This window comes from Dermacentor andersoni, chromosome 1 (genome assembly GCF_023375885.2).
Source record: "Dermacentor andersoni chromosome 1, qqDerAnde1_hic_scaffold, whole genome shotgun sequence".
In the NCBI taxonomy this organism is placed as follows: domain Eukaryota; kingdom Metazoa; phylum Arthropoda; class Arachnida; order Ixodida; family Ixodidae; genus Dermacentor; species Dermacentor andersoni.
The window spans coordinates 17,396,824-17,423,874 of record NC_092814.1 but is presented as its reverse complement, the minus strand read 5'-3'; the positions used below and the strand labels follow the sequence as shown (position 1 = coordinate 17,423,874).

The window sequence follows — 27,051 nt, the reverse complement described above, 5'->3', positions numbered from 1 at the left end:
TAGAAAACAATTTTTTTTTTTTTACAGCACATAATTGAAACAACACATTGCATTCACCAGTCAGCTACTAATATTTTACCGTGTTCTTTAGTTTGCCCTTTTGAGTTTTTGCACATGCAAGACCGTTGTGTTTTTACACCTTAATTAACGTTGCATGTTTTCTGGTTAGCCTTCTGGTTAGTGTTTGTCGCTGGCCCACCTGTCAGCTCGCCTAAGAGACTGATGACCAGCTTCAGCAACAAATGGCTGTTGAAGGGTGCAAAATAAGTGTGTGGAATGCCTACACAGAGAGCATGCAAACCCATCTGGAAATCAACTGTCAGCATGTACAAATGATTGAGCAGGCTTACCATATTTACTCGATTCTAACGCGCCCTCGATTGTAACGCGCACCCGTTTGCCATGACCTAAAAAAAGAAAAGTCCTCTACAGTACCACGCACTTCATTATTTCATACAAAAATACAACTTTCTCTCATTTGTAAAAAGAAAGATTTACTCCCAATGCCCTAAAGTTGTGACAAATAAAAAAAGTCGCAGTTTCGCCCGAAACAGCTATACGGGAGGTAAGAATAATAGTTTTATATCGGTCGTATAAACTTTTAAACATTCGCTTACAAACTAAATTAACAAGCATGGTGTCACATGAACACAAGCAGACATGTTCATGTCTCACTCAATGACCATGGAAACTTTTTATCAGAACGCTGGAGTGAAGAAGTGCTGTAGCAGAAACGAGTGAATTGACCTTTGTGCGGCCTCTTGCTTGTACGTGAACTAAGCGATGAGAACACAGCGTGGTGCGCCTAGATGCATAGACAATCTCCATCACAGATTGCGTTCAATATAGGGCCCGCGTAGCCATGCCTACGCAGCAACCGCTGGTGTAAAAAATCTCTTCCGTTTGCACCAGTCCTGCATGCAAGTTGCGGGAACTCCGAACGCCCATGATGCGGCCCGATTTCCACCCATCTCCGCACATGTGACCACTTTCTTTTATTTGCAGCATCGTGATGAACACTCGATGTGTCTTCACAGTTGGCACTTCCATGCTGATAGAGTAAACTCAGAAAACGGGAAGATGGACGGTGGACTAACCTAAGCACACATACTACAGCACATGGAGGAAGTTATGGCAGCTAGGCTCGAAGCATGCACAAGGTGGCCCTTTTGAAATGCTGATGGCAATGTGGTAACACAGATTTAGGGTCGTACTCAATTCTAACATGCATGCAATTTTTGGACCCGTTCTATCGGGAAAAAAGTGCGCCTTAGATTTGAGTAAATACGGTACTTGCCAATGTCATATGGCCATTTCAGAGCACGGACAGAGGCTGTGTTGTGTGCTGTACAGAGCTCAATACACATGGGATGTCTATAAACAAGGATTAGCTTCAGAAATTCATGTTAAGTGGGCTTGTCTTCCCTAAAGTAAAGGAGATAAGCAAGGTTGGAGAAATCAAAACTGAAAGCGGTGCCAAATGGGCCCAAGCTACATTGCGTATGAACACATGTACAGAAGCCCCGCCCCCATAGCTTTCACTTTGCAGCCAAAAGTTGTCTGCAAGTATTCCACTGGCATGCTTTGTAGCAGTGGTGATGCCGTGAAATTCATTGTCAAATCAGTCTATTGACCTTGTAGATGGATATTAGCAGATATCTGGCAGCTTCAATGTACTGTAGTCATCAAAGGCAACTATGACTGAACTTTTGTGATCTGGCCAAGTTTCTACCTTCGCTGACATTTAAGAAAAAAATTCATATAAGAACAGCTGCACTGACAGTTTAAATATTTTTTATTTTGGACTGTTCATCATTTCTTTGGCCCTTCTGCAAGCTAGTGCAAAGACAGTATTATTTTTTTTTTTTTAAGTGTGGTGGTTACACTCTACGTGCGGCTAGGGCTGAAGGCGAGCTCCAGATCTAGCCACACACAGGCATTCCATGGTACTTCGAAGCCGTAGCACATATAATTGCAGCTACGTCAGGTCCGAACGAATAAGGCAATCAGCGGTGTCAACTCTAACAACGTTTATTGCTACCAGCAATAACGGACACGGGCAGATGGAATGTAATAAGTAATAAATAGGCTGCCCTCGTTGCATGGGATAGTCAGGCAAACGAGGTCACTCACGGGTGGCAGCAGGTATTTCAGTTCGGCAGGTTAGAGGTCAGGCGCCAGAGAGAGAGGGTCTCTTGTGGCGATGCCCTTTTATAACTTTTTTTACCTTTCATGAAGGGAGTGTTCTCCTTGCCTGTCTGATACCTTTCCTTTTCCCGTGAGCCGGGGTGGGTGTGGGGGGAGGTGCACATGTCATGAGAGCGAAGGAGAATGGGAGGGCGTGTAGTGCCTCTCTCCCATGTCCTACACCGGCTCTCAACACATCTGCAATGTGCGAACGAGACGACGTGAGTATGCGGGAAGAAATGGGTACGTGCGCTCCCCACCAAACGAAGTATCCTTCTTGATGAAGAAGTTGCAGTCACTGACCCAGTCAAGGCGAAAAAACAAGACGTTTTCGGAGCCTGTATGAGTTCCTCAGTCACACTAGAAGAAAGGCAGGTTAATAGAGGGGCCCTATGTTTATTATATCATAAGAAGCCAACAAACTGCCACCAAGGACAACATAGGGGAAATTACTTGTGCTTAATAAATGAAATAAAGAAACGACAAATTAATGGAAATGAAAGTCGATGAAAAAACAACTTGGCACAGGTGGGGAACGATCCCACAACCTTCGCATTTCGCGTTTATTACGTGGGTTTATTGATTGGTTGCCGTCACCCAAAAAGATCACGTTTTCGTGACACAGTACTGCAGTACTTCCAGCTTGCAGACCATGTATGCTTTGTCAACGCATGCTGCAGCAACAGGAGTAAGATATTGAAAGCCGTCGTTTGGTCTGTTTGGTTTGGCTGATCGTTTGGTCTGTTGGTCGTTTGCCGGCGGTCGGTATGCCTGCAGGGTAGTACGAGAGATGGCGCGAGTGTTGTTCTGTTAACGCCACCTAACCGCGGGGTTACTCGGGTGCAAAAAGGAGAAGGCTCTTCCTCTTTGGCACGAGATTAGCAAGCGGCACAGACGTTTCGCGCGTGCGCCGATCCATGCTTCTGCGAGACCGTGTCACCGAGGGCTACCCCGGTATGCTATTGGCGGGGTTTCCCCATATTAGCAGACTCTAGCTGCATGCTTCATCTTTGTTTTCTCATTTACTTCCTCCTCTCTTCTCCAGTCCTTTTCGTATATTTTTCCTCCCTCTTCCTGGCCATTCTTTTGTCTCCTCGTGACTACTGGCCGTTACTCATGATTTATGTCTAGCCATGCGCGCAGCCCAAGGCATTGGCTCCACCTGCCTGGCCGTTTCCTGTGGGAGCCTCGTGTGACCATCTTGCCTGGCTTTGCTGGCACCACCTTCCTACACCTGGCTCTTGAACAAGCACATGATCCGAAGAGTGCTCCGCAACCAGCACCTGCCATGATATCAATAAACTATGTCGATGCTGCGGGTGACTAGGCGTTGGTGTCCAGCATGGGGCGAACAAAATCACTCGCTATGTGGTCCCGGTGACTTCCGCAATTTGTTGCGCGTCCATCGGCATGTTTTGTGGATAGCAACTCCGCTAGCAGGCATTAGTCTATGAAAAGTGCAATAAATGCCCTTGTGATTGTTTGCACTACTGTGTTGTCGTTCCTTTGTCCCAAGAGCACGGGTGAGAACCGCACAATTCATAAGCAATGCGCCTACTACAATTCTGTCCTTATAGACTGAGCTGCTTCGAAGTCTGTCTCGATTTTTTGCATAACCGTGACTCTATGCCATTGGTATCTGTCGTGCGGAACTACAGTGGCGACATACTCCCCTCCTCCCCCCTTTACGTTTTGTGATTTTTTTTTTACTTTGGTAGCGTTACGTATTTGATGGCTAGATGCCGAGGGCGGCAGGATGACCGGGCCAAGGAACTGACGACCTACGCAGTGCCAGGAAGACAACGACGTTTATTCTTTCAGCGACGCGCTTTTTGAGCACTAAGCAGCCAATCAGGGGGTGGCAAAAAAAGAAAGATATCGCGGCAAGCAGGGCAATCTTATCTGCAGATTCCAATGTAGAATGCGACCAGCACCGCTAATGTTACAGCTCGGTCAAAGCTACCCATTTCGGAAGGCGTTCAAGAAGATGACGCTTCTTGAACAACTGGAGGTGGGAACAGGTAGGCAACGGTAGGTAGAACAGATAGCCTTTGCCCCAGCCACCTGCTGTCTCCCCACCCTTGACTTGTTTGTTTTTTCTTGTGAAGCCATGGGCGACTCAAACACACATTCGAAAAAACGCTTCTCCAAGTTGTAATGCGTATTGACACTGTTGCTTTGCTTGTGTTCACTGAAAGCGTTCACATACCAGCTTGCATCTCACCTCGTGCTCCCCCCAACCCTTTTGCAATACTGTCACCTCTGTCTAGGCACATGGACGCCTTTCACCAAAACTCTGTCGACGAAGGTCTGCAGGTCAGCGCAGCACACAGTCATACACGATGAACTGTGCGCCCTCTCCCTCCATACAGAAAGAGAGAGAATAAACTTTTGAAAGCATTGGTTCAGGAAGCCAGCCGAAGCAGGAGAGCCCACGTAACTGCGGCCATCGCGGTGCCTCCCCGAGCCCCAACCGAAGGAAACCCACGTTCGTGCTGTTCTAGGGTAGAGGGAGGTAGAGGGAGGTCCGGGTGGCGCCACCACGCTAGCACCTGTTGGCAGCTAGAGAAGCCCAATGGTTCCTTTAGCAGCTCATTCATACTGTGAATGCTAGACAATGCTATGAAGCATCCCCCTCAGCTTTCTGTGTTACCACCCCTACCCTCCTTTCCAGCCTTCTGTTGCAAATAAGCGCTTCCAAAACGCATTGCCACACTGGTTCCTGCGCCCAGCAGCTCACGCACGCATTAAGTCTGCCAACATGGCACACTGGAAAAAATTTTTTGAAATTACCCGCAATGAAAACAAACAAGCTGCACACTGCAAGCTTTGCTCCGAAACTATACATGCTGTAGTTGGAGTTTCACTTAATTTGATTCGGCACCTAAAAAGAAAGCCCGAACATGAGTACACACAACAAGAGAAAGGGCTGGAAAGTCACCTGAAAATAATGTCTGCCTTCACTGCTAGGTGCAGCTCTGTGCCTGTTCATCAAAAGGCTGCTCTTGATGATGCCATAATCAACATGACTTGCACTGATATGGAGCCGTTTCGTGTTGTCGAGAGGGAGGGATTCAAACAATTCATTGACAAATGCTTCCTCTATTTTTTCAATGCCAGTGCAATCGCTCGCCCCCCAATGGGAGCCGTTGGTGTGCCTTAGTTCAGTAAGTTGCTGCGATGCAATGCTACCCGGATGGTATGGCTGCTTGTGTCACGTGCGTCTGAGCTCGCGGCACTGCCGCTCCGCTGGTGTAGCAGTAGAGACTCCGTCCCTGCACCTGTCAGGTTATGACGCGTCTGTCAGTATTCCTCCGACTTCCGTCACGAGGTGCCACCCAGATGGCGCTCTCCCCCACGACCATAAAGCAGGCGCGAATGCTAGCCAATAGGGGAGAGTGGGAATGGACGATAGGAGAGGGTAGTGAACGGTCGGATCGGCCGCATCTGGCTGGCATTGAAGAAAACAGAGGCACTGGTTTGACAATATTATAAGTCATCTTTCCTCAATGTAACTGCTTTGTATTTTTCAAATTCAGGTCGCCGTCCCGGGCTACAAGTTGCCATCGCGGGATGACCTCAGAGAGAAGTTCCTGCCCGGGAAAGTATCAGTGCTGCAGATTAAAATATCATTGCCTTTGGCGGGAGCGCAGTATGTCTGTATCACACTAGACGTGTGGACGTCGCGGTCTACGGAGGGCTTCCTGGCTGTCGAAGCAACATTCGTGAACAGCGACTTCACAGCTCACACGTACCTCCTCAGCTGAACCAACAAACAATACAATGAAAATGGTGACCCGCTTAGGTTGTTTGGTCTGGCTTTGTCCAGCTGCACGATGGCACTAGAGATGCAGCCCTACCCTTTTTAATTACTGTATTTATTCGTCCAAGGCCTGCCCTTGTACATGGCCTGCACCCCCCCTTCGAAGAGCGGAAATTTTGATATGAAGAAAAAAAATCCGGTAGAACCGACGTTGGGTTGATACCTTTGTAAGCATCCCTCAGCATATCATGTTACGTAGTAATGCACACATACACACATATTTACTATACATATTTACATATGTGCATGTTCATTGTTTTTCACAATAGTTTTCATTAAATAACCATGCCTTCCTTTTTCTTCCGTTTCATCACTATTGCTCTTGCACAGAATGCCCTTGCTTTATCTGAAGCTCTGTAGTGGTTGTCAACCAATTTGATAGTGAGACAGGCATGTTTGCTCAGGTTGCCATATACACTACACGAACACTAGTGGTAACTCTGGAATTATGTATAAATAGCCGACAGACATGAGCAGGGAAATTTGACACTGATCACATGAGTGCTGTTTTCCTTTCTGTGCACATGTTCCTCCAATACAGTTTTACTTCTCTATTGACCTTTTGGCCTCTTCACAGTTGCTACACTGACTGGTAACAAGTGGATATGTTAGCACAAGTGCCACAGTATCTTTGCTTTGGTCACTGCAGGCTTTGCAGACCAGGTCGTGTAAAAAGTGGTTAGTTCCTAATGTGAATAGATACCCAAATGTGCCTGGATATGACATTACCTAATAATTATGCTAGTGCTGCTAAGATAACTGTGGAAACCACAACAGGAAAAACAGAGGCACACATAGCTTGAATAAAAGGATGCGAATGGTATTCATGAAGGCTATGACACAAGACGTGAATAAGCTACATAAAAGAAGCAAGCAGGAAGGAGCACAGTAGCATGATGTACAAGTTGCCACCTTCAAGAGTTTATATACTATTCCATTTGCTTTCATAAAGCTGTTTCTGTAATTCTAACTATCAGCAGTCTTCAGAACTGTCCATACACTACACCGAACAATGCACATGAGAATAGCAAAGCAAAGCAAGCAATTTGGGCAAAGCAATAGATGCAGATTTCACATATTTTGCTACAGCATTTAGGCAATGTTCCAGTTGTGCAAGTTGGCAAAAACACTTAACAAAATGGCTGCCAGGGAGTGATAGCTCCTTCCACGTTAAGCTAACTTCCAACAACATTGGTGATGTGACAACACACAGAAGCACTCATCCCCTTTAATATGTTTGGTCAAATTGTCTCTGTTCACTTTGAGGTAACATGGGTTTTCATCCAGCTCTCAAACTTTTCTCCCAAACCACCTGAACAACAACGTGTCGGCAACACAAGGGAATACTCATGGATCTCAGCAGGTTAGCGCAGCATCTAGTGTGTATTTTTCTTCACTTGAGTTACCGTAAAAGCCGGAATATAGGTCGAACTTCTTTTCAAAAAGCCATTGCGAAAAGTCGACCCTCGTATTATATACAGGACATTGGCGGAAAAACTATGGAAGTCTTGCAACAATGGGCAGATGAAGTAAACAGCCGCCATCGCCATCAGCAGCAGCGCGGCGTGGCGACATTGTGGCACCGCGAATTTGCGTTTCCACTGTGACAATGTTATATTGCTTAAAAGCTGCTTTTTCACATTTTGTTTCAAAATGAGCAGAAGCCGACGGCAATTAACCGTCGCCTTCAAGAAAAAGGCAACTGAGTACGCAGAAGCCGACGGCAACCTGGTGGCACAGCGCGAATTTGGAGTATCCGAAAAGAGCATTCGGTACTGGCCGAGGCAGAAGCAGCGTATCACAACTTGCAGCAACCAAAAGAAAATGTCATCCACAACTTGCAGAAACCAAAGGAAACGACCGCAGCGTATCCAGAACTGGGAGAGAAGGTTGCGAAGTTCATCCAGGAGCTGCGTGTAAGATTATTGCCTGTCACTGCTGAATGAATCCGTTTGCAAGCGGTGGAGATTGTGCACGCCTCTGGACTGACGAGGGCGAAATTCAAGGGCTCGCCATCCTGGGTGCGACGATTCATGAAGAGGGAGGGTTTTGCGCTGGATGGCACAGAGGACGACGCTCTATGGGACGTGGGCAGCGAGAAGCACTCGTCACCTGGCTATAGTTTGGACGACTCTGATTCGGAGTAGCGCTTGCGCACTTTGTGCCCTTCTGTGTACTGTACACCCGGTCAATTTTTAACTGTATCGCGCGACCATCAACCTGCGTGTTTGTCAGCACCTTATCATCACGTCACGGAGCGGCGAAATAGCGAAAGAAAGTGCATGTACACGCATGCGTGTATCTCGTTTGTTTCGCCGCTCAGTGTCATTAATAAGGTGCTGACAAGCACGCGGGTCGATGGTCGCGCGATACTGTTAAAAACTTTGCCAGGTGCACATGCGAGCAGCATTTAAACAAATACTGTCACCACTGTGTAACCGGCTGAGTCGCATTTGTTTCAAGGTAAGGGTGTCTTTCGGTGCTTTTGCCATTGAAAAAGATTTTTTTCATTTTTAGAATTGATTAGTTGGGGGATCGACCTATATTCCGGTCCGACCTATAGTCCGGTTTTTATGGTATAAGCCCACAGTTCCAGAGAACCTGGACAGATTGGCCTGGGGCACTAGTAAAATTGCAGAATTGTGCCATGCTTCATAAATAACCAAAATTATTAATGCTGCAGCACCAGAGCTGTGCAATAAGTACGAATCCATAATACTGCATGCCACGTTTCAATTCCTTGGCTACTGTTTCTGTTGGCTTCATATAGTTTTCACTCGGTTCCCCTGATTCTTCTCACTTATTTTCCGTGAACACAGTACACAAAAAAAGGAGGTACAAGCACTCCAACTGCTGCCTGAGCTAATTATGAACTTCTAACTCGATAACATGAAGTACAAAAATGAAGAGAGGATCCATTTTCTGTTTTCTGTGGGAAAACAGTGCACGAAGTGTTTGCACTTGCGTGTCATAAGCAATTGAAGGATTATGAATCACACCAAAGTGTGGTGTAAGCACTGAATGAGTAAATGGTGTACATTGTAAGTGCTGAAACAAACTTAGCATCAAAATTCTATTTCAACAACACTGAAGTGAACGGTAAAGATGAAATACAAAAATCATTTCACATGTGCAAGTATTGGAGCATGTATGCATATGTCAGTGCTTAATATATGAAGTGATTGCCATGGTTTTAACACTTTTTCTCTCAGACATAGAGCAGCCTTTTAATGCAAAGATGCACAATAATCAGAGTCACTTAGCATGAACAAGCTTTTCCAGCTGAACTACTGGAAGCACCAATTCAAGTGAGTGCAGGCGCAAACCTTAATCACAGGAAGGAAGGACATGCGACAAATGATATATACAGCCCAGTGAAACACCCTTTTATAGCATGCAAGGGCTACAGTAGTCAAAGCGGCAGTTGTGAGAACATCCTCGTATGTGGCGGCAACCCTTCTACCAACCCTACGGCTTCACTTAGCAGCCACTCTGAACAGGCACTGCAGCCATGCCAGCTTGCAGTGCATGCACTCTTCCTTCATGCACAATAGACACCGCCGTGTGCAGCACAGACAAGCACATGCATGTGCAGAAGAGCCAGCCACCAAGCAGCGTGCAGCAGCAAGCAGAGAGAGCAATGTCCACTGGTCTTTGCTGACCTTCCTGTGGTGACATGTCATCCAGCTTGGGGAGTCCACGTGTGCCAGCCAGCTGCGACATCATCTTGGGCAGCTGGGCAAGCGTCACTGGCGACTGAGGCAGAAGCATCGTGGATGCTGTGCGGGCTGGATCAGGTGTACTGTTTGGCGTGTTCCCACCTCCCCCTGGTGGAGAAATGTCCATGTCCTGTGTCTGCGCATCTGAAGGGCAAAGGCTATGAGCATGCCGCAACACAGCTTACGACACATTGCAATTTCTTGGAAGCTCTGCTGTAATTCATGACTTGGCTCCAAGAGAGGGTGCCACAAGAATGTTGGATGTCATTTCCTCAAACAATTGAAAGTGGCTGTGACCAACAACCACGATGGCCACCAACATTTCAGCCCAGTGAGTAGCCAGACCCTCGAGCCAATAGAGATAAGGCACTCAATAGTACTCTTGTTTCGTCCACACCTCACTTAGGGTCCATGCACCAGACTAACATGGGATAATTCCTGTGCCACTTGTGGCAATAAAAATGAGTTGTGAGAGTTGCTACTAGGACATCTAATGCAGCACTTCAAGTCAAAGAAACAAGTAATATAGCAAGGCAAAAGAGGTGCCAATGAAACCATTCTTGGCTGAGTACACCTGTCTGCTTCTGCCTTACCTCCTGTCTACAGTGGAGGTAGGGGATGCAAAAGAAGAGCCACCAAGGGAATGCAAAAAACTTGTCTATTAGACATAAACGAATTCAGACGATGTTGTGACCCAGTCGTGACAACATTGACAACAAGAGGAAATTAAGTCCCATGACATGCAGTGACTAGAGCAGGTGAGCATCATCAGCTGTGACCACGTTTCGAACCGGCACCAAGATGTTACAGGGAGATGCAAGAGATTTATTCACAATGTTTACACGAGAAGTGGCGCCACAACAACAAAGATAGTGAACCAAGATACCACCTAACCCTTTTTTTCATCTGCTACATGGCAGAACTTCTTCTTGATATGCATTGGCTCATAATATTCTAGAGGTGCCTGAGCACATGAGAAGCACAAAGGCAGTGTTATCCACATCAGTGCCAAAGAGGCACTTGCGTGCATGGTTTCACATCAAGCTGTTAAACATTCCTTTAGACAAAAATGGCAAGTTATCGAGAATTTTTTAAAGCATTCCAAGAACCTAACGAACAGTTTGGCCAATCTACAAGCTTGAATAAAGGTCCAAAAATGTGTTTGGCCCCATGAGCACATTTTATCCTTTCTCTTTGTCTAGGCGTGCTGCACATTCTAATCAATAATAAATGAGGCCAACTGTATTTGAAAGGTACCTGACACGCTGGGGAGAAAATACGAGGGTTATTACTATTTTTTTTTTCAAGGTCCGATCGGTCGCAAAATGAGAAGTACAGTGAAAATCCGATGAAGTTCTGCGCAGATGTGTTGCACAGTTTTTCCAGTATGTCCATCAATCTCGTGAGGTCGCAGTTGTCAATTCTAAGCACGCAGTGAGCAATAAAGATGCCTCGAACAATTCAGTTTACCGCTAAGTGTGAAGTATGTGTTGTCATTTGATTTCTCGACGCTGAGTGCTGCAATGCAGCTGAAATTTATCGACGAATGAGTAAAGCGTACGGTACACCTTTCATGAGTGACAGCAAAGTGCGGCAATGGTTCAGGAACTTCGAAGCAGGACGCACTGATGTTCATGATGCAGGCGGGCAGAAAAGGAAGCGAGTGTTAACCGATGATCTTGTTCAGCGAGTGGATCAGGCTATTCGAGAAAATCGTTGGTTTACAATTTCTGTGTTGAGTGATTCGTCTACCAAAATTTCCCAGTCAGCTCTCTATACTATCATGAGTGAGAGACTCCAGTACGGCAAACTCTGCATGAGGTGGGTTCCCAAGATGCTGACCGACTACCACAAACCACAGCGAATGGGCACAGCCTTAACATTTCTCCAGCACTAGAATGATGAACGAGAAGATCATTTTGAAGAAAATAATCACAGGGTGCGAGACATGGGTCCATTTCGAAAAACTGAAAAAACAAAAGCGCAATCCACACAGTGGATGCATTCCCATTTCTCAAAAGCAAAAAAGCTCAACCAAACCTTCTCCAGCAGGAGGTGTATCGCTACTGTGTTGTGGGACAGCAATGGTATTCTCTTTGTGGAATTCATGGAAAATGGCACGACCATCACTGCAGCCTCGTACAATGCGACTTTTGAACATCTATAAAAGGCAATTCAGAACAAGCGAAGAGGAATGTTGTCATCAGGCATTGTCCTTCTTCATGACAATGCACGGCCGCACAGTGCAGCTGCAAAAAAGAAGCTCCTGCATCGTTTTTGACGGGACGTGTTTGATCACCAAACATAGAAACTCCCACTTGTATTGGAAATTTAGTGGAAAGAGACGCAAACCCAGACCTGACCTGGAGCCGGACAGCTAAGGAAGTGGAATGGAAAAACACCGGGGAAACGTTGGGTAGTGATCACAGCATCATTGAAATAATCATTCCCATACCACAGAAGCAATGCACGACTAAAAGAAATGGCACTACAGCCACAAATATCACAGACTGGGATACTTTCAAGTCTTCTCCAAGGAGCGCGTACTGATAACCCGGAAGAATGGGCGAAAACACTACGCACCGTGCACAAGGGCACAACCAAGACAGTACAAAGAACTGAAGACACCTACTTAATCTATGGGACAATAGGCACAAGCTACTCAGAAAATGGCGAAAGAACAAGCTGAACAAGCGCTTAAAAGCACGTATAGACAGCATTACCAAGGAGGCGCAAGAATACGCCGACAAACTCGCAACTGACAACTGGATGCAGATATGCGAGCAAGCCGGAAACAACATGCACACAAGCCGAGCCTGGTCGCTTTTTCGGGTGCTTCTTGGGCAACCCAGGAGAAAGAACCACCTGGAGGCAATCCAACTGAGGGAGGAAATCAGAGCGCACGATCTCGCAGAACAAATAGCCAACCATTTCTTCCCTTCAGCCACTTTACAGAAAGATCAGCGACAACTACCATCCACACAAGATTGCAGCGAGGTACCTGCAGACCAGCCATTTACAATGGGGAAGCTTAAAGCAGCCATCAATGCAAGCAAAAGACACACGGCACCTGGACCGGACGGCATCACAAACAAGATGCTACGCAATATGCCAGACACACAACTGGAACAGCTCCTGGCTATCATAAACCAAGCTTGGGAAAGCGGTGACATACCGGAGACCTGGAAAATGGCTAGTGTGATCCCAATACCAAAGCCCAATAAGACCACAAGCGCCATTGGCCACCTGCAACCCATTTCTTTAACATCATGTCCGGGAAAGATTATGGAACGAATGGCCCTTACACGACTCCTATGGCAGCAGGAATGTTGAACTTCTGTCGATCCTCGAGTCATTGGTTTTCGAAAGCACAAGTGCATACAGGATGCGATGCTTGCCATACAAGAAATATACAGAGCACGGAGCAGCAGCCAACTCAGAGCCGTAGTGGGGTTGGATATCAAAGGAGCATTTGATAACGTTACCCACCAAGCGGTACTCGGACTGCAAACCATGCAACCAGGTCAAAAGCTTTACAACTACGTAAAAGGGTTTCTTACAAACCGCACAGTTACCGTGAAGGTAAATGAAGAAGAGTCCGAAAAAAGGTACCTGACAAGAGGTGTACCCCAATGGTACACCTCTTGTCCTACGCTATTTTCGCTATACCTCTCACCCACGCTATTCTCGCTAGCATTAAGCAAGCTGCCAACTCTCTTGAGGTGTGTAGAAGACCTTAACTTTACAATTTATATGGACGATATTACGCTCTGGGCCAGCAGAGGATCTCCAGCTGAAATTCAAGAGACACTGCAAACAGGTATTAATGTCACGGCGCTGTACCTTCAAGAAAGGGGCCTCGCCCTGTCCAGTGCCAAGTGCGAGCACATAGTGGTAACCAACCAAAGGGAACCACAGGCAGAAGAGGAACGAAAACTAATAACACTAAAAGTGAACCAAGATATTGTCCAGAGAAAAACGCATATCAAGGTCCTGGGCTTTTGGCTGCAGGACAATGGTAAGGCGGACGTTTGGGTGCGTCAAACAATTCAGCAGCTCCATAAGTCAAGAAGCTACTTACAAGAACAACACAAAGGGTGAGAGGTATCAAAGAGCACCAACTCAGAAGACTCACCATGGCCTTGGCTATACCTCGAATAATGTACCAATAGCCATACTTACAAGTCACCGAAACACAAAAAGGCACACTTGAAACCATGCTCTGGCAGATAACGAGAGTTATTCTAGGCACCCCTGCATATTCGCGATCCAACTGAGTCGATGAGACGGCAGTGCTGCCTAAACTGGATGAGCTGAAACAACTCCACCAAGAGGCACAATTTAGTCGCCTGAAGCTATCTAGACAGGGACGGGCATTTATGCGTGATCTAGGCTATATGTCCCACAATGCCCAGACAGGGAACAACAATATCCCCCGTGGGGCACGCTAGACCGCATTACCGTCGACCCAATACCTCGAAATATGGGGGTAGACACACAACCAGAAAGACGACAAAGTCGAGCACTACACCTCAAAGACGACACCGAAGACTGGATCCTATACACGGATGCCTCCCCAAATAATCAAGGCTTCTGCACAGGGGTGGCAACCGACTCTACAGCTTTATCATGGGGCCTACACTGCAATATTACAAATCAACATCAAGCGGAACTTACAGCTGTCGTGGAGGCCACGACCATGCCAAATCCACACGAACGAAATCTGCTCATTCGAACAGATAGCCAGGCTGCATGCAGGGCACTCGCAGCCAGAAACGTTTCCGCGGCACTACACTCAGCACTAACAACGCACCTCAACACACACCCTAACATTAGAGTGTGGATTCAGTGGATTCCGAGTCACACAGGGATCAGAGGTAACAAAGTGGCACATGCCACATCCCGCGCAAATCTCCCGGGCCCTCCTCTGTGGTGGCCAGACCCACTGAGTCTGAATGAGTAATATGCCTTCGCGCGGGCGGAAAGGCGAGAAAAACTTGACGATTTACGAAACAACTCCATGAAGTATCCACAAGCGGACACACACATGAAGCGAAGAGAGGCGGTACTATGGAGGCGTGCACAGATGCACTCTCTCTTGTCCCCACAGTTCCAACACTACATACAAGGTTTGCCTGGTAAACCTGCTTGCATGGCATGAGGCGGCTTCCCGGATAATGCTCACATTCTGTGGGATTGTCCAGGGAGCCGTCTCGCTATTCAGGCTAGCCTTGCCAACCTCTCACCCACCCGTAGACCTACGACACTTGAGGAGTGGCTGGCGGACTCCTCCTCTGACTACGTACGTGCCATGATCAAGCTCATCACGACGCTCGGCTTGGCAGACAACTAGAACAAAGCGGGCGAACCTGGACCGGGGTTCTTGAATAAAGTTTATTCTCTCTCTCTCTCTCGGACTTGGCTCCCTCTGATTACCATCTCTTTGGCTCACGTGAAACACTGGCTAGGAGGAAACAAGCTGCAGACTAGCATACAGAATTGGCTAAAACGCACAGCCGGCTGCCTTCTACGATGAGAGTACAGTAAGACCTCATTAATTCACCCCAAGTCAATTCGGAATATTGGATAATTTGGACTCATCTTTTGTCCCATCAGGAGTATGCATTATCTAATGCAACAAAAATCTCATTATTCTGGACGTATTTGGCCACATCGGTTAATTTGGCCAACTCTCGGTGCTCGGCGACTGCTGGAGCATCGCAAAAGAGCAGCAGTGGCATTTACCGCATGGCTAGACCGCATCGCCATAGTGATCTGTAGAAATCGCACGTGAATGACAGCAACACCAGAACGCTTCATGCCTGTTTCTGCCTTTAAAGCCTTTATTCTGGTGTTTACCGCCACGCACAGCACCATGTTGGCCACGTCCCTTCATGACTGTGTAGTTGGCATCCATGATCGTGTCGATAGTGGCCGCGGGTTTGTCCGAAGATGTGGCAGCAAACAGTGGTTTCGTTTTGACTCCGTTTGCGCATCGGTCGTGTGCCTTCATAACTGCATAGTCGTTATCCATGATTGCGTCGACAGCGGCCGCAGCTTCGTCCGCAGCGGTTGCGGCAAGCAGTAGTTTCGTATTGACAAGCTTTCGAGGATGAAGACCATTGGCTACACTGTGAGAACAGCAACCAGCTCACTGGGAAAAAAATAATTGGGGTGTGCGCACAGTAGTAAAAAGCCTGTCTCAAATAATTATGCACACCCCGCCCGTGTTGTGAAGGAAGTAGCGAGGCCTTCGCCGCTGCGAGTGCTGATCAGCCATGAGATGATCAGAATTGCAGCTTCCACACTGCTCTTGTGCAAAATAGTAACATGATTGGTTCATTCATTCAGTAAATAAAAACGTGTTGACATAGTAAGCATCTGTTTTATTGCTTTCTTAATACCCTCGATAATTCAAGATTCGGTTAATTCTCACGTTTCTTTCTGTCCCGTAAAATTCAAATTAACGAGGTTTTACTGTATGGGAAAGTAGGTACCCCGCTACAACAAATGTCTCAACCGAAGGTGTGACTATGTAGAAAAGTAGCTGGAAAGTATCTAACTGTTCTAAATAAGTTTTCATTTTCACTGTGATTTTCATTTTGCGACCAATCGGACCTTGAAAAAAAAAATAGCCCTTGTATTATAGATTACACTTGAATACTACAGAGCCAACACCATGCTATGCATAGCAGGAAAGATACCTTTTGTTCCTTTTATTTTACGGCCCATAGACACAAAATGTGCACAAAAAGACTTATCAAGACTTATCAGACTTATCAAGTCTGAGGAGTCTGCGCATGGCAACCACAACGGCATAAGAAAACATTGTCTATGTAAAAAAAATATTGTGTGCGAGAACAATTAATGTAAGCTTAAGGAAACGGAAGTGGCCTGAAAGATTTCGTAGGCAGTTTCACAACTACTGCCCGAGAATCTGCGAGTTCACTAGACTTCATCTCGATGGGAGCCTCATGAGATATCAGCAAAAGTGCATCTACCGTATTTTCTGGTGTATAAGTAGCGCTTTTTTTTCTGAAATTTTTGTCGGTTCGTCTTATACACAGGTGAAACTTATATACGGCTTTTTCTTTTTTTAGATTGCTGTCAAAATCAGATTGGATGCTATGGCCACACGAAACGCTCTGGGTTGACCTCCTCTTGCGGTTGCTGCAGGTTGTGTGCACACTATGGAGGTACCGGCCTCTCGTGATCAAGTTGCTGAGTGCAGTGCGAGAAGGACGGAGCATCAACGCAAGCAGCGGCAGGCTGCGAGCCGATCCACTCCAAAGTCGTCACATCTGCAGATCGCTTTCGAGATAGGCCCCTATACGACGCACCGCTGCGCAAACTACGCAGTTGCTACCAGAGTACAAGCCGCCCTGCCATGCTGCCTTCCCACTTTCCACCCTTGTGAGCGATTCCACCCAACGTTGCATGCTTTACATATCGCACATATAACGCGCGGAGACCATGTTATCGCCCTTGGACTAAATACAGAACATCGCGGCTACCACGACAGCAGAAATGCGCCTGGAGTGTCTATATCATTGTTTGCGCATGGCCTGTGTTCACGAAGTGAAACGTCACTGTACTTTTTTCTTAATCGCTCTGCATAAATTGCACCTTTGTATAAGTCACAGTATAAGTCTTATACACCAGTGCGACTTATACACAATTATTTTTTTTAAAAACTGCCATTTTGAAGGCAGTGCGACTTATACAAAGGTGCAACTTATACACTGCAAAATAAGGTATATTGAATGGTGGTGAGGTGCTAGTCATATTTGATGAAGGCGGCGCAAGCCAGACTTCTGACATCACTACAGGTGGAGAGACCTGCATTTATCAGTTTGATCCAATGTATAAGCACAAGTCAACAGTACAAATTTTTTTCCAATGAAGATCACCCAACAAAAGTTAAGAGGCAACAATGTGGTGGCAAGAAAATGATAGCGACTGTCTTCAGAAACACATTGTGACTATTCCTCCTGATGGACGAAGGACCATGACCATGAAGTGGTACACAACAGTATTGACATGTGTCCTTGTTTATCTTTCTCCGGTGAGTGCTTTTCACCAGTTAACAAATGTTACGCATTAACATTCGGTGCAGGATGTGCCCGTTATCGATGGTTTTATGTGTTGTCGGTCATCACTGAAGTTGTGTGTAATGTGACTGTGTGTACAACGCGAATTAAGTAGTACTTTCTGGAAGGCACGCGAACACTAGTATTTACGCTGCAAGCTTCGTCTAGTCATGTATAAAAGCCAACGTGCTTGACCAACAGATCTTATTTTCGCTGACTGCCGACTATGCTCATTGCTATCATTGTGCTTGAGTGTCACTTGCTTTGCTGGGCACAAGTTTGCCCAGTAAATAGCTGAATTTTTAACTCTTGTTTTGACACTACATCGTTCATCGTCACTACAATGTGACATCTGGTGGAGGTGCTTCATCGTTCATGTTCCAGACACCCCCACAGATCCGTGAAGTAAGCCCCAACCGGGAAGACAACACCAATGTTGCTGTGGATCATCGACCCAGTCGGCAGGCTACAAAACCTGCCCTCGGAGCATATACTTCTACCCGAGCAGACCAGACAGACCAATACCAAGTCAGTAGGCACAATGACAGCTCCAGCATCGCCTGTCTTGCTGCAACAACCTTGGGAGCCACCAACCTTCTACAGATCATTGGCTAAGGACCCAAAAACAAGGACGGAGATCTATGAAAGAGGCAATATTCAAAAAATGGAACTGCTCGGACATGGTTTGAAAATTGACAGTCAACCTTAACATCATGGGACCTGTTTCGCAGCAGCTTTCTTCAGGCCTCTACAAGAGAGAGAGAGAGAGAGAGAGAGAGAAGTTTAATGACACGAAATGCTGAGAGGTTGGCCTGAGGTATATTCCTCTAGCCAGCTACTCGGAATCGGGGGAAGGGGAAGAGGGAAAGAAAGAGGGAAGAAAGAGGTGCATGATGGGTGACGATGACAATAGAAGGAAGATGTAGAACATATGGCAAGCAATTTGGCATGCTCAAAGTCTGCAATCCAGGCCCGTAATTTTTAAATAGTTCAGTAATGCCTGGATGGCCTTGAAACTCGATTGAGCATCTGGCCAAGGGCCTAAAATAACATCCTCCGACAACGGTGCGCTGTCGAGATGCGTAAGGTCTTGTCCCACCTTTCACGCTCTTTCACGTACTTAGGGCAGTCACGAAGCACATGACCTATAGTCTCAGTCACATTGCACACCTCACAGTGTAGAGACTCGGTGCGTCGCATGCGGTGCACGTAAACGCTACCCCCAGCCTTAGTCTGTGCAGAAGATTGGCACAGCTTCGTTGAATTTTCGGTGGTAGCCTAAAATTCATGGTAGGGTCCAATCTCTGGAGTCGTCTGTGGCGATTATCCGGATTGTCCCAGTGCTTTGCTGTCAATTTTCGGATGACATTGGAGAGGAGACAGTTGGCGTCGACTCTTGAAAAAGGAATTGAAAGCAGTGACTCTCGTTCTTCGGGTGCTTTCTTAGCTTCGGCGTCGGCCAGTTCGTTGCCCTGTATACCACAGTGACTGGGAATCCACTGAAATGTGATGTGGTGGCCGTTTTCTAGCGCTAAAGTGTAGAGCTCGGCAGTTTGAAGAGCCAACACTCTGTAAGCGCTTTCTTTCAACACCACTCTAAGTAGTTGAAGAGCCGATTTTGCATCACTGAAGACTGTCCATATTTGAGGAGGCTGTCGCGAAATATATTGAACGGCCTCTCTGATTGCCACTAGTTCCGTAGATGTTGTAGTCGTCTTGTTATACAGACGAAACCGTCGAATGACTTGATGCGCAGGCACGACGAAAGCCGCACCAGACGCATACGACGAGACCGATCCGTCTGCATACACGCTCACCAAGGAGTCATATTCTTTCGACATATATTCAAGTGTTAAATGTCTGAGGCCGACGGTAGGTATTCGCGATTTTTTAAAAACTCCGGGAATAGACGTACCGATATTTTGGCCTCTACAAGCATCCTACAGAGAGAAAGGGCTGAACTGCTTCTAGAACATCGAACAGAGCTACCTAACGAAAACGCTGCCATCTTCAGGGAAGAGATAGCCCGTCTGTTTATGTCTGAGGAGAAGAAAGTGTTTCCTCATGCAGGCAGTGAAGCAAGTCCTGTTTGCCGGTCTAATTCACAACCCATCGAAGACTGTCACGGAATTTTCATCGGAAGCCACTGCCATCAAGAAGACATTGAAAATGCGCACCAGACGTCAAATACAGTCAACATCTGATTTTTCAGACTTCCTAGGGGTCGCGAAAACGTCCGAAAAATCGGGCAATTTGAAAAAATTAATGCTCGCCTTTCACTGCCCCTACGGGGTCAAATTGCCACAGGCATGTCAGAAATAGCTCTAAAGGCCTGCCAGTATAGTTATTATCCGTATCGGTGATCGTCGTACTATGATATCAGATGGCGGGTTCCTGCGTGTATAATTATGGGAAACATACCTTGGCCCATGACAGTTGCCCCGTCCCACACTTGATATGCTTCGCCGCAATACATCGCGTATGCTTCACCGCGTAACCATTTTGTATTAAGGCGAAGCTGACTTTCGGGAACCGGTATAATGCAACGCGTTATGCTTTCTAAGCTTCAAATATTGGCGAGGATTACAAAGGCGGAGCCGGCGCCATTGCTAACAGTGGCGAATCGTTTTAATGAAATACACGGCACCAAACAGTAAGAAGCTTGGTCGCGAACGTAGAAGTAGCTAGACCTAGCGTTGCCGTGGTGACTCCCAGTGGATTTGCGCGTGAGAGCGCCGGTTCGAGGCAGCGAGGTAATCAAAATGACGGCGGTGGTGGCTTCGATTAATGTTTTTTAAGGCCTGTGGACTGCGGTCGTGGTAAAAAGTCCGGAATATCGAATGGAGAGGGTTTTTGGCGTCCGAAATTTCAGGCGTTTTTATGCACTGACTCTATGGGGTATATGGTAGCGCTGCGAAGGTATCCGAATTATCGGGCATGTCCGAAAAAGCGGGCGTCCGGAAAATCGATCGTCATCTGTAGTTACACCGAAGTATGAGGTCGAAGCACTGGGCACGGAAGACTTACGCAAGACCATCCGAGCAATCGCATGCGAGGAGCTACAGAAGATGTTACCAAGGTCGCAGCCTCAGTGGCCACAATCGCCGACGTCATGCAAGAAGAAATCCAGCAGTCATTGGGAGTTATCCAAGTGCAGCCAGAATCACCACAGCCCCAGCCTGAAGCAATGACCTACGCCGCAGTCGCCCACTATCAGCTTCCTTTCCTGTGTCCGCGCCAGAGCCCGGTGTCCGCGCCAGAGACCTCTGCCAGCCCGTCTGCCTGTCAGCCCACGCAATGGCCTGAGGAAGACTGACATGTGGCACGCTTCCACCCACCGTGCACTTTGCTATCACTAGGGAGAGGTGGGACATGTCTACTCATGATGCCCATACTAGGAGATGGGATTATGAGGCTTCGCTAGGGTGGCTAGAAGGGGAGGTGTGAATACCGGCGGCGCTTTCCTTCGGGCGCGCCTGACCCCCTTGCGCACCGATGCCACCAGGGAAACGCGGCGCTGCTGCTCACAGCGTGGTATTACCAGTATTACAGCGTGGTACTCCCGCGCTGGCCTGCGCCCTCCGCTGTCAGTTGGTCTCGTCACCTGTTTTGGAGTGTTCCTCCCGACATTCCGTCATTCGAGGGCGAGATGCCGTGGACCACCAAAGTTATGTTGAGCACCGCAGTGACGCACGGCTAGTTTATTACATTGCAGGTTATGTGGCGAGAAGGCGTGTTTTGCCCACACATTGTGAAGACTGCGAAGCACCATAAAGGCAATATCCCCAGAGAGCTTCCACCAGAGGCATCCAAAGAGTGGGACCTTGAGGGCCTTTTAGATCCCTCAAAATCGTTCTATAAGCTGGAAAATGCCCTTGAAAACAAACTCGCTCGTTTATTCAGTGTAACACCCGCCGTGGTTGCTCAGTGGCTATGGTGTTGGGCTGCTGAGCACGAGGTCGTGGTATCGAATCCCAGCCACGGCGGCCGCATTTCATTGTGGGCAAAATGTAAAAACACCCGTGTACTTAGATCTAGGTGCACGTTAAGAACGTGCACCAGGCGGTCAAAATTTCCGGAGCCCTCCACTACGGCGTGCATCATAATCAGAAAGTGGTTTTGGCACGTAGAACCCCATAATTTTTAATTCAGTGTAACACACTAGCATGCCAAAGCTGTGGCCAAGATTTTGCAGTCAATTGGTTAAATGTCAAAGATTGGTTGCCTAGACCATTCTGCTACCCTGACAGCCTCAGTTATACGTTTTTATTGCCTCACAAGGATTCACCTTTTGCTTAAAGGTGTCAATCAGCAGAGCAGTGAGATGAAACGGAAAAACACTGAAACCTTGTGTGTTGTAATTTTTTTTCCTCACTTGTAAATAAATGATTTCATGACCAGATCTGTTGCTTCACTGTCTGCAATCATAGTAAATTGCTTATATAAGCATCAAAATGACATGCTACAGGTCTGGAAGCGCAGACAAAAAGTGGTTTGTAAATACGTCCAGACGTTATCAGGTAATGTCTGCAGTTTACAGGTCTTACGGCACGCATAGGGTGATTGACTGCTGATCTCGCGGACGACGGTCGCATATTCAGGGAGACGATATGCAAGGCGCCCGTGTGCCATATGATGTCAGCGCGCGTTAAAGAACTCGAAGTGGTAGAAATTATTTCGAAGGCCCCCGCTAGCCATTAACACCCAAAGCCAGCTCACGAAATGCGCACAGACAAAACGCGTTTGAATCTCGATACAGTGCGAACTGGGCCCGTAAAATTTCACAGGAGTAATGATGTGGGCTGACATAACATTGTTTTCATGATAAAGATTCATTCTTTCACGCTCGCAGAATGCGCGCGATACACGAAACGGGCTCACTTTCACTTCGGTGGTAGAGTTGCAGCCGACGCGAGGCTGGCGAGGCGCTCATTTTGGCTGCGTGCTTACCCCGCCTTGGTCAACAGCGCCGCCCCCAGCATCGGTGCACTATGGGGTCACGTTTGCGCCACCGGTATTCACCCCTCCCCTTCTAGCCACCCTAGCTTCGCTGCCAATGCGCCACGTGCACAACTTGGTGAACGACCTCGTGACATCGCCGACTACATAGCCACAATGGAATGGAGACCTCAACGTCTTTCCTGTTCACCTTTGCCAGGATGCTACCTGTCACTGCAGCACCGACTGTCCACAGTACCAGCCTGTGGCCGGTATGTAAGCCTGTGTCCAGATAACTAAGAGCAGCAACCGATGGAGGTGTGGTTGCTGTTCGCTGAACTGAATTAGATCCTCCGTCGTCACCATTGCAAGAACCACTTAGAGGATGCCTCAACGAAATGCTGCCATCCAGGTGCAATGCCTCAAGAAAGCTAGATGACGCAACGTCACAGCACCAAGACAATGAACAGAATGAAGCCAGGATTCGACGCCACGACCTAACCTTCGGAAGGCGAAAGACCACCGACCTCGATGCGCTTCTTGACAGCCACAATGTGAACACTCTAGTAGACACACAAGCTGACTACTCCATCATAAGTGGATCATTCGCCACCCAATTGAAGAAAGTCAAGACAGCATGGGATGGCCCTTAAATTCGAACAGCTGGAGAGCACGTGATAATGCCGATTGGAATCTGCATGGCAAGAATTACAGTTCATGACCGGACCTCCTCTGCGACGTTCATTGTCCTCCAACAGTGCTCGCGAAAGGTAATTCTCAGCATGGACTTCCTGAGCCAACACGCCGCAATTACCAACCTGAAGTCCAAAGCGATAATGTTATCTAAAGACCATGTGATATCACTCGGAGAGCGCTCCGAGTCACCATGCCTTGAAAGTGCTTGAAGATCAAGTCAGTGTCCAGTATCCTCATTTCCATCAGCACCAATACGCCGGCAGATGTAGAAGGCGCCATTGAGGGCAGCCAAGATCTACTGTTGGACTGTGGAATTGGTGTTGCTAGAGGAATTGCTCAACTACATGAAGGAAGAGCAAAAGTAATGCTAAAAAACTTCAGCAAGGAGTACAAACACCTCAGCAAGGGCATAATGATCGCTTGCATCAAGAAAACTGAGGAAAGCAGCAATGTGTTTGTCCACTCAGGTCTTGCTGCATCCACCTCGACTGCCATAGTTCCCGAATCAAGCTTCAACATCAATCCCAGTCTTTCCCATAAGCAAGCAGAGCTCAAAAGTCTTCTCCAACAATACAAAGACTGCTTTTCGATGTCATCGACGATTCAACAAACACCAGTTGCAAAGCATTGCATAATAACCAAAGAATGTGCTTGACCCCTCTGTGAAAGCCGTGCAGAGTTTTGATGCGGGAACGAGAAGCCATCAGGCAACAAGTCAATGAAATGCTACACAATGCAATCACCTAGCCTTCGAAGAGTCCTTGGGCGTCTCCTGTAGTCTTGATGAAGAAAAAGGATGAAACCCTGCGTTTCTGCGTGCATTATCGTCGGCTGAACAACAAGATTACGAAGGACATAGACCAGCTCCCATGGATAGACGGTGCATTAGACCAGCTCTGCAACACTAAGTATTTCTCATCAATAAATCTCAAGACTGGCTACTGGCAAATAGAAATCCAGGAGAAGGAATGCGAAAAGACTGTCTTCATCCCGCCCAACGGCCATGAGTTCATGCCATTCAGACTGTGTTCGGAACCTGCAACGTTCCAGTGCATGATGGACAAGGTTAATGCAGGGTTGAAGTGGTAGACCAGTCTCATCTACTTCAATGATATCATTTTCGCTGGGAATTTCGATGATCACCTTAGGCGGCTTGGGACAGCGCTAGACATCAAGTCATCAGGACTCGCACTTCACTTACGATGAGCTTTTGTTCCTGGGCAAATCTGGAGTCCATCCATATCCGCAGAAGACATCTGTCATCGCTGACTTTTCAACACTCGCCAACAAGAAGAGAGTGCGCAGGTTTCTTGGCCTGTGGGCCAATTACAGGCGCTTCGTCAAACACTTTCTACACATTGCCGAGCCACTGACATATCTCACAAAATCTGACGTCGAGTTTAAGTGGGAAACGCCGCAAACCAAAGCATTCGAAGATCTTAAACGACACCTGCAGTCACCACCAGTACTCGCCCACTTCGATGAAGACGCCGACACCCTAATCCACATCGATGCAAGTAGCCTAGGCCTTGGCACTGTCCTAGTCCAAAGGAAAGATGGACTTGAAAGGGTCATTGCTTATGCTAGCCGATCGCTGTTGAAAGCGAAAGCCAACTATTCTACAACGAAAAAAGAATGCCTTGCCATCATTTGGGGTACCACGAAATTCCTTCCTTACCTATACAGCAGGCTCCTCAAAGTCATAAGCAACCACCATGCCTTGTGTTTGATGGCAAACTTAAAGGACTCTTCAAGACGCTTTGCAAAATAAAGTCTCAGACTCCAGGAATTTGACATCACTGTCGTCTACAAGTCTGGATGCAAGCACTCTGTTGCCGGCTGCCTATCGTGCGGGGCCCCCATTGACCCGCCGCCACAAGATGACGAGGATGACGCCGCCTTCATGGGACCAATGAGCGCGGATGACTTCACTGAACAGTAACGAGCCGACCCGGAGCTAAAAAGCCTCCACAAGTACATGGAAAGCAACACCCTAAAGCATTTAGATGACAATTGTCTTCGTTTTCCCTGCAAAGAAAGAGAGAGAAACATTTATTTAATTCCAGCCCCCTGTCCGGTGCTAAAGAACTTCACATCAGTCCGAGCCAACTACGTTCTTATGTCCTCAGCACTGCATCCAGAAGTTCAGCATACCCTGCATGACAATCCGACCACTGGGCAGCTCGGATACTCCCGTGCGCCATCGAGGATACAAGAGAAGTATTACTGGCTGTGCCTGACCGCCGATATTGCACACTATGTCAAGACATGCTGAAAGTGCCAGCAACGAAAGACACCACAAACAAGGTAAGTGGGATTCCTGCAGCCCATCGAGCCACACTGGCGACCATTCCAGCAGATCAGAATGGACTCGTTGGGGCCATTTCTGTCAACATCTGAGAATAAGTGGATCAATGTGGCCACCAACTACCTTACCTGCTACTCCGAAACGCCTACCACCTGCAAACGAATGGCCTTACAGAGCGCCTGAAGAAGACCCTCGCCAACATGTTATCCATGTACGTCGACGTCAAACACAAAACATGAGATGCGGTCCTCCCCTATGTAATCTTTGCTTACAACACGGCAGAGCAAGAAACAACACAGATCACGCTGCTCAAGCTGGTTTATGGAAGGCACCTGATCACAACTCTAGAGGCCATGCTGTCACACATTACTGATGAAGAACATCTCGACGTTGCTGCCTATCTGCAGCATGCTGAAGAAGCATGACAACTTGCCCGCCTGCGCATCATTAGCCAGCGAAGGATGGGCAGCCGACACTACAACCTTCAACGACACTACGTGAAATACCAACCCAGCAACTGTGTTTGGACCCTGATAAGCCAATGAGTACATTGTGAGAAACTTTTGTGATGCTATTTTGAACCATAAAAGATCATCCAACGTATTGGCACACTGGACTATGAGGTCGTGTCAGGCAACATTTCGCAATTACAGCAGTGCTGTGCACAACCTGAAGTGGTCCATGAGTTGCGTCTTAAGAGGAAGCTTTAGCTCCGGTGCTCCTATCTAAATACATGTAAAAGGAGAATTCGTTTTTCTCGGCAACCACTGCATCAAATTTGACGAGGTTTGTTGCTCTTAAAAGAAAAACTTAAAGTCTAGTGACTGTTGGTTTCGAATTTTTTATTTCGGTCCTTAATTTTTTATTAAAATTTGACAAATATCCCAAATTTTCGAAAAATGAAACTATCAAGCTTAGAACTCTGTAACTCAAACGAAAAGCGATAATACAATTCTTTGAATTGCACCTAATAGTACAATTAAAGCGGACAAAATTGATATGCTATACATGAATCTAAAAAAATTTAGTGATATGGAAATACAGCTTTTGCAGAACCTTTGTAAACAATGTAACAAATTCACGTAAGATATAAAATGACATATGAAATTTGTCCGCTTTCAATGGTCGAATGGATGCCGTTTACAGAACCGCGATATCTGCTCTTGATGCAGAGTTATGAATTTGTAAACTTCATGCTTCTACTTTTTTCAAACTTTCGAATTTCTGAAAATCTTTTTAACAAAATTCAGGATCTAAATAGAAATTCCGCGACCAACAGTCACTAGAATT

At 47.0% G+C, this 27,051-nt stretch overlaps 1 protein-coding gene across 14 annotated transcripts in view; it reads right to left on the bottom strand.

The window, feature by feature from the left end:
• Positions 1-27,051, bottom strand: part of LOC126546064 (WW domain-containing adapter protein with coiled-coil-like) — a 397,851-nt gene that overhangs the window by 188,935 nt on the left and 181,865 nt on the right. For 12 of the 14 annotated variants that reach the window (XR_008608402.2, XM_055061222.2, XM_055061221.2 and 9 more), the window contains one exon: positions 9,673-9,873. The exons of the other annotated variants lie outside the window; for them this stretch is intronic. Coding sequence is in view for 11 of the 12 variants with exons in the window: in XM_055061222.2 (XP_054917197.2) it covers positions 9,673-9,873 (201 nt within the window). In the remaining variant the exon portion in view is untranslated. The remainder of the gene's footprint in view (positions 1-9,672; positions 9,874-27,051) is intronic. 14 annotated transcript variants of the gene reach the window in all.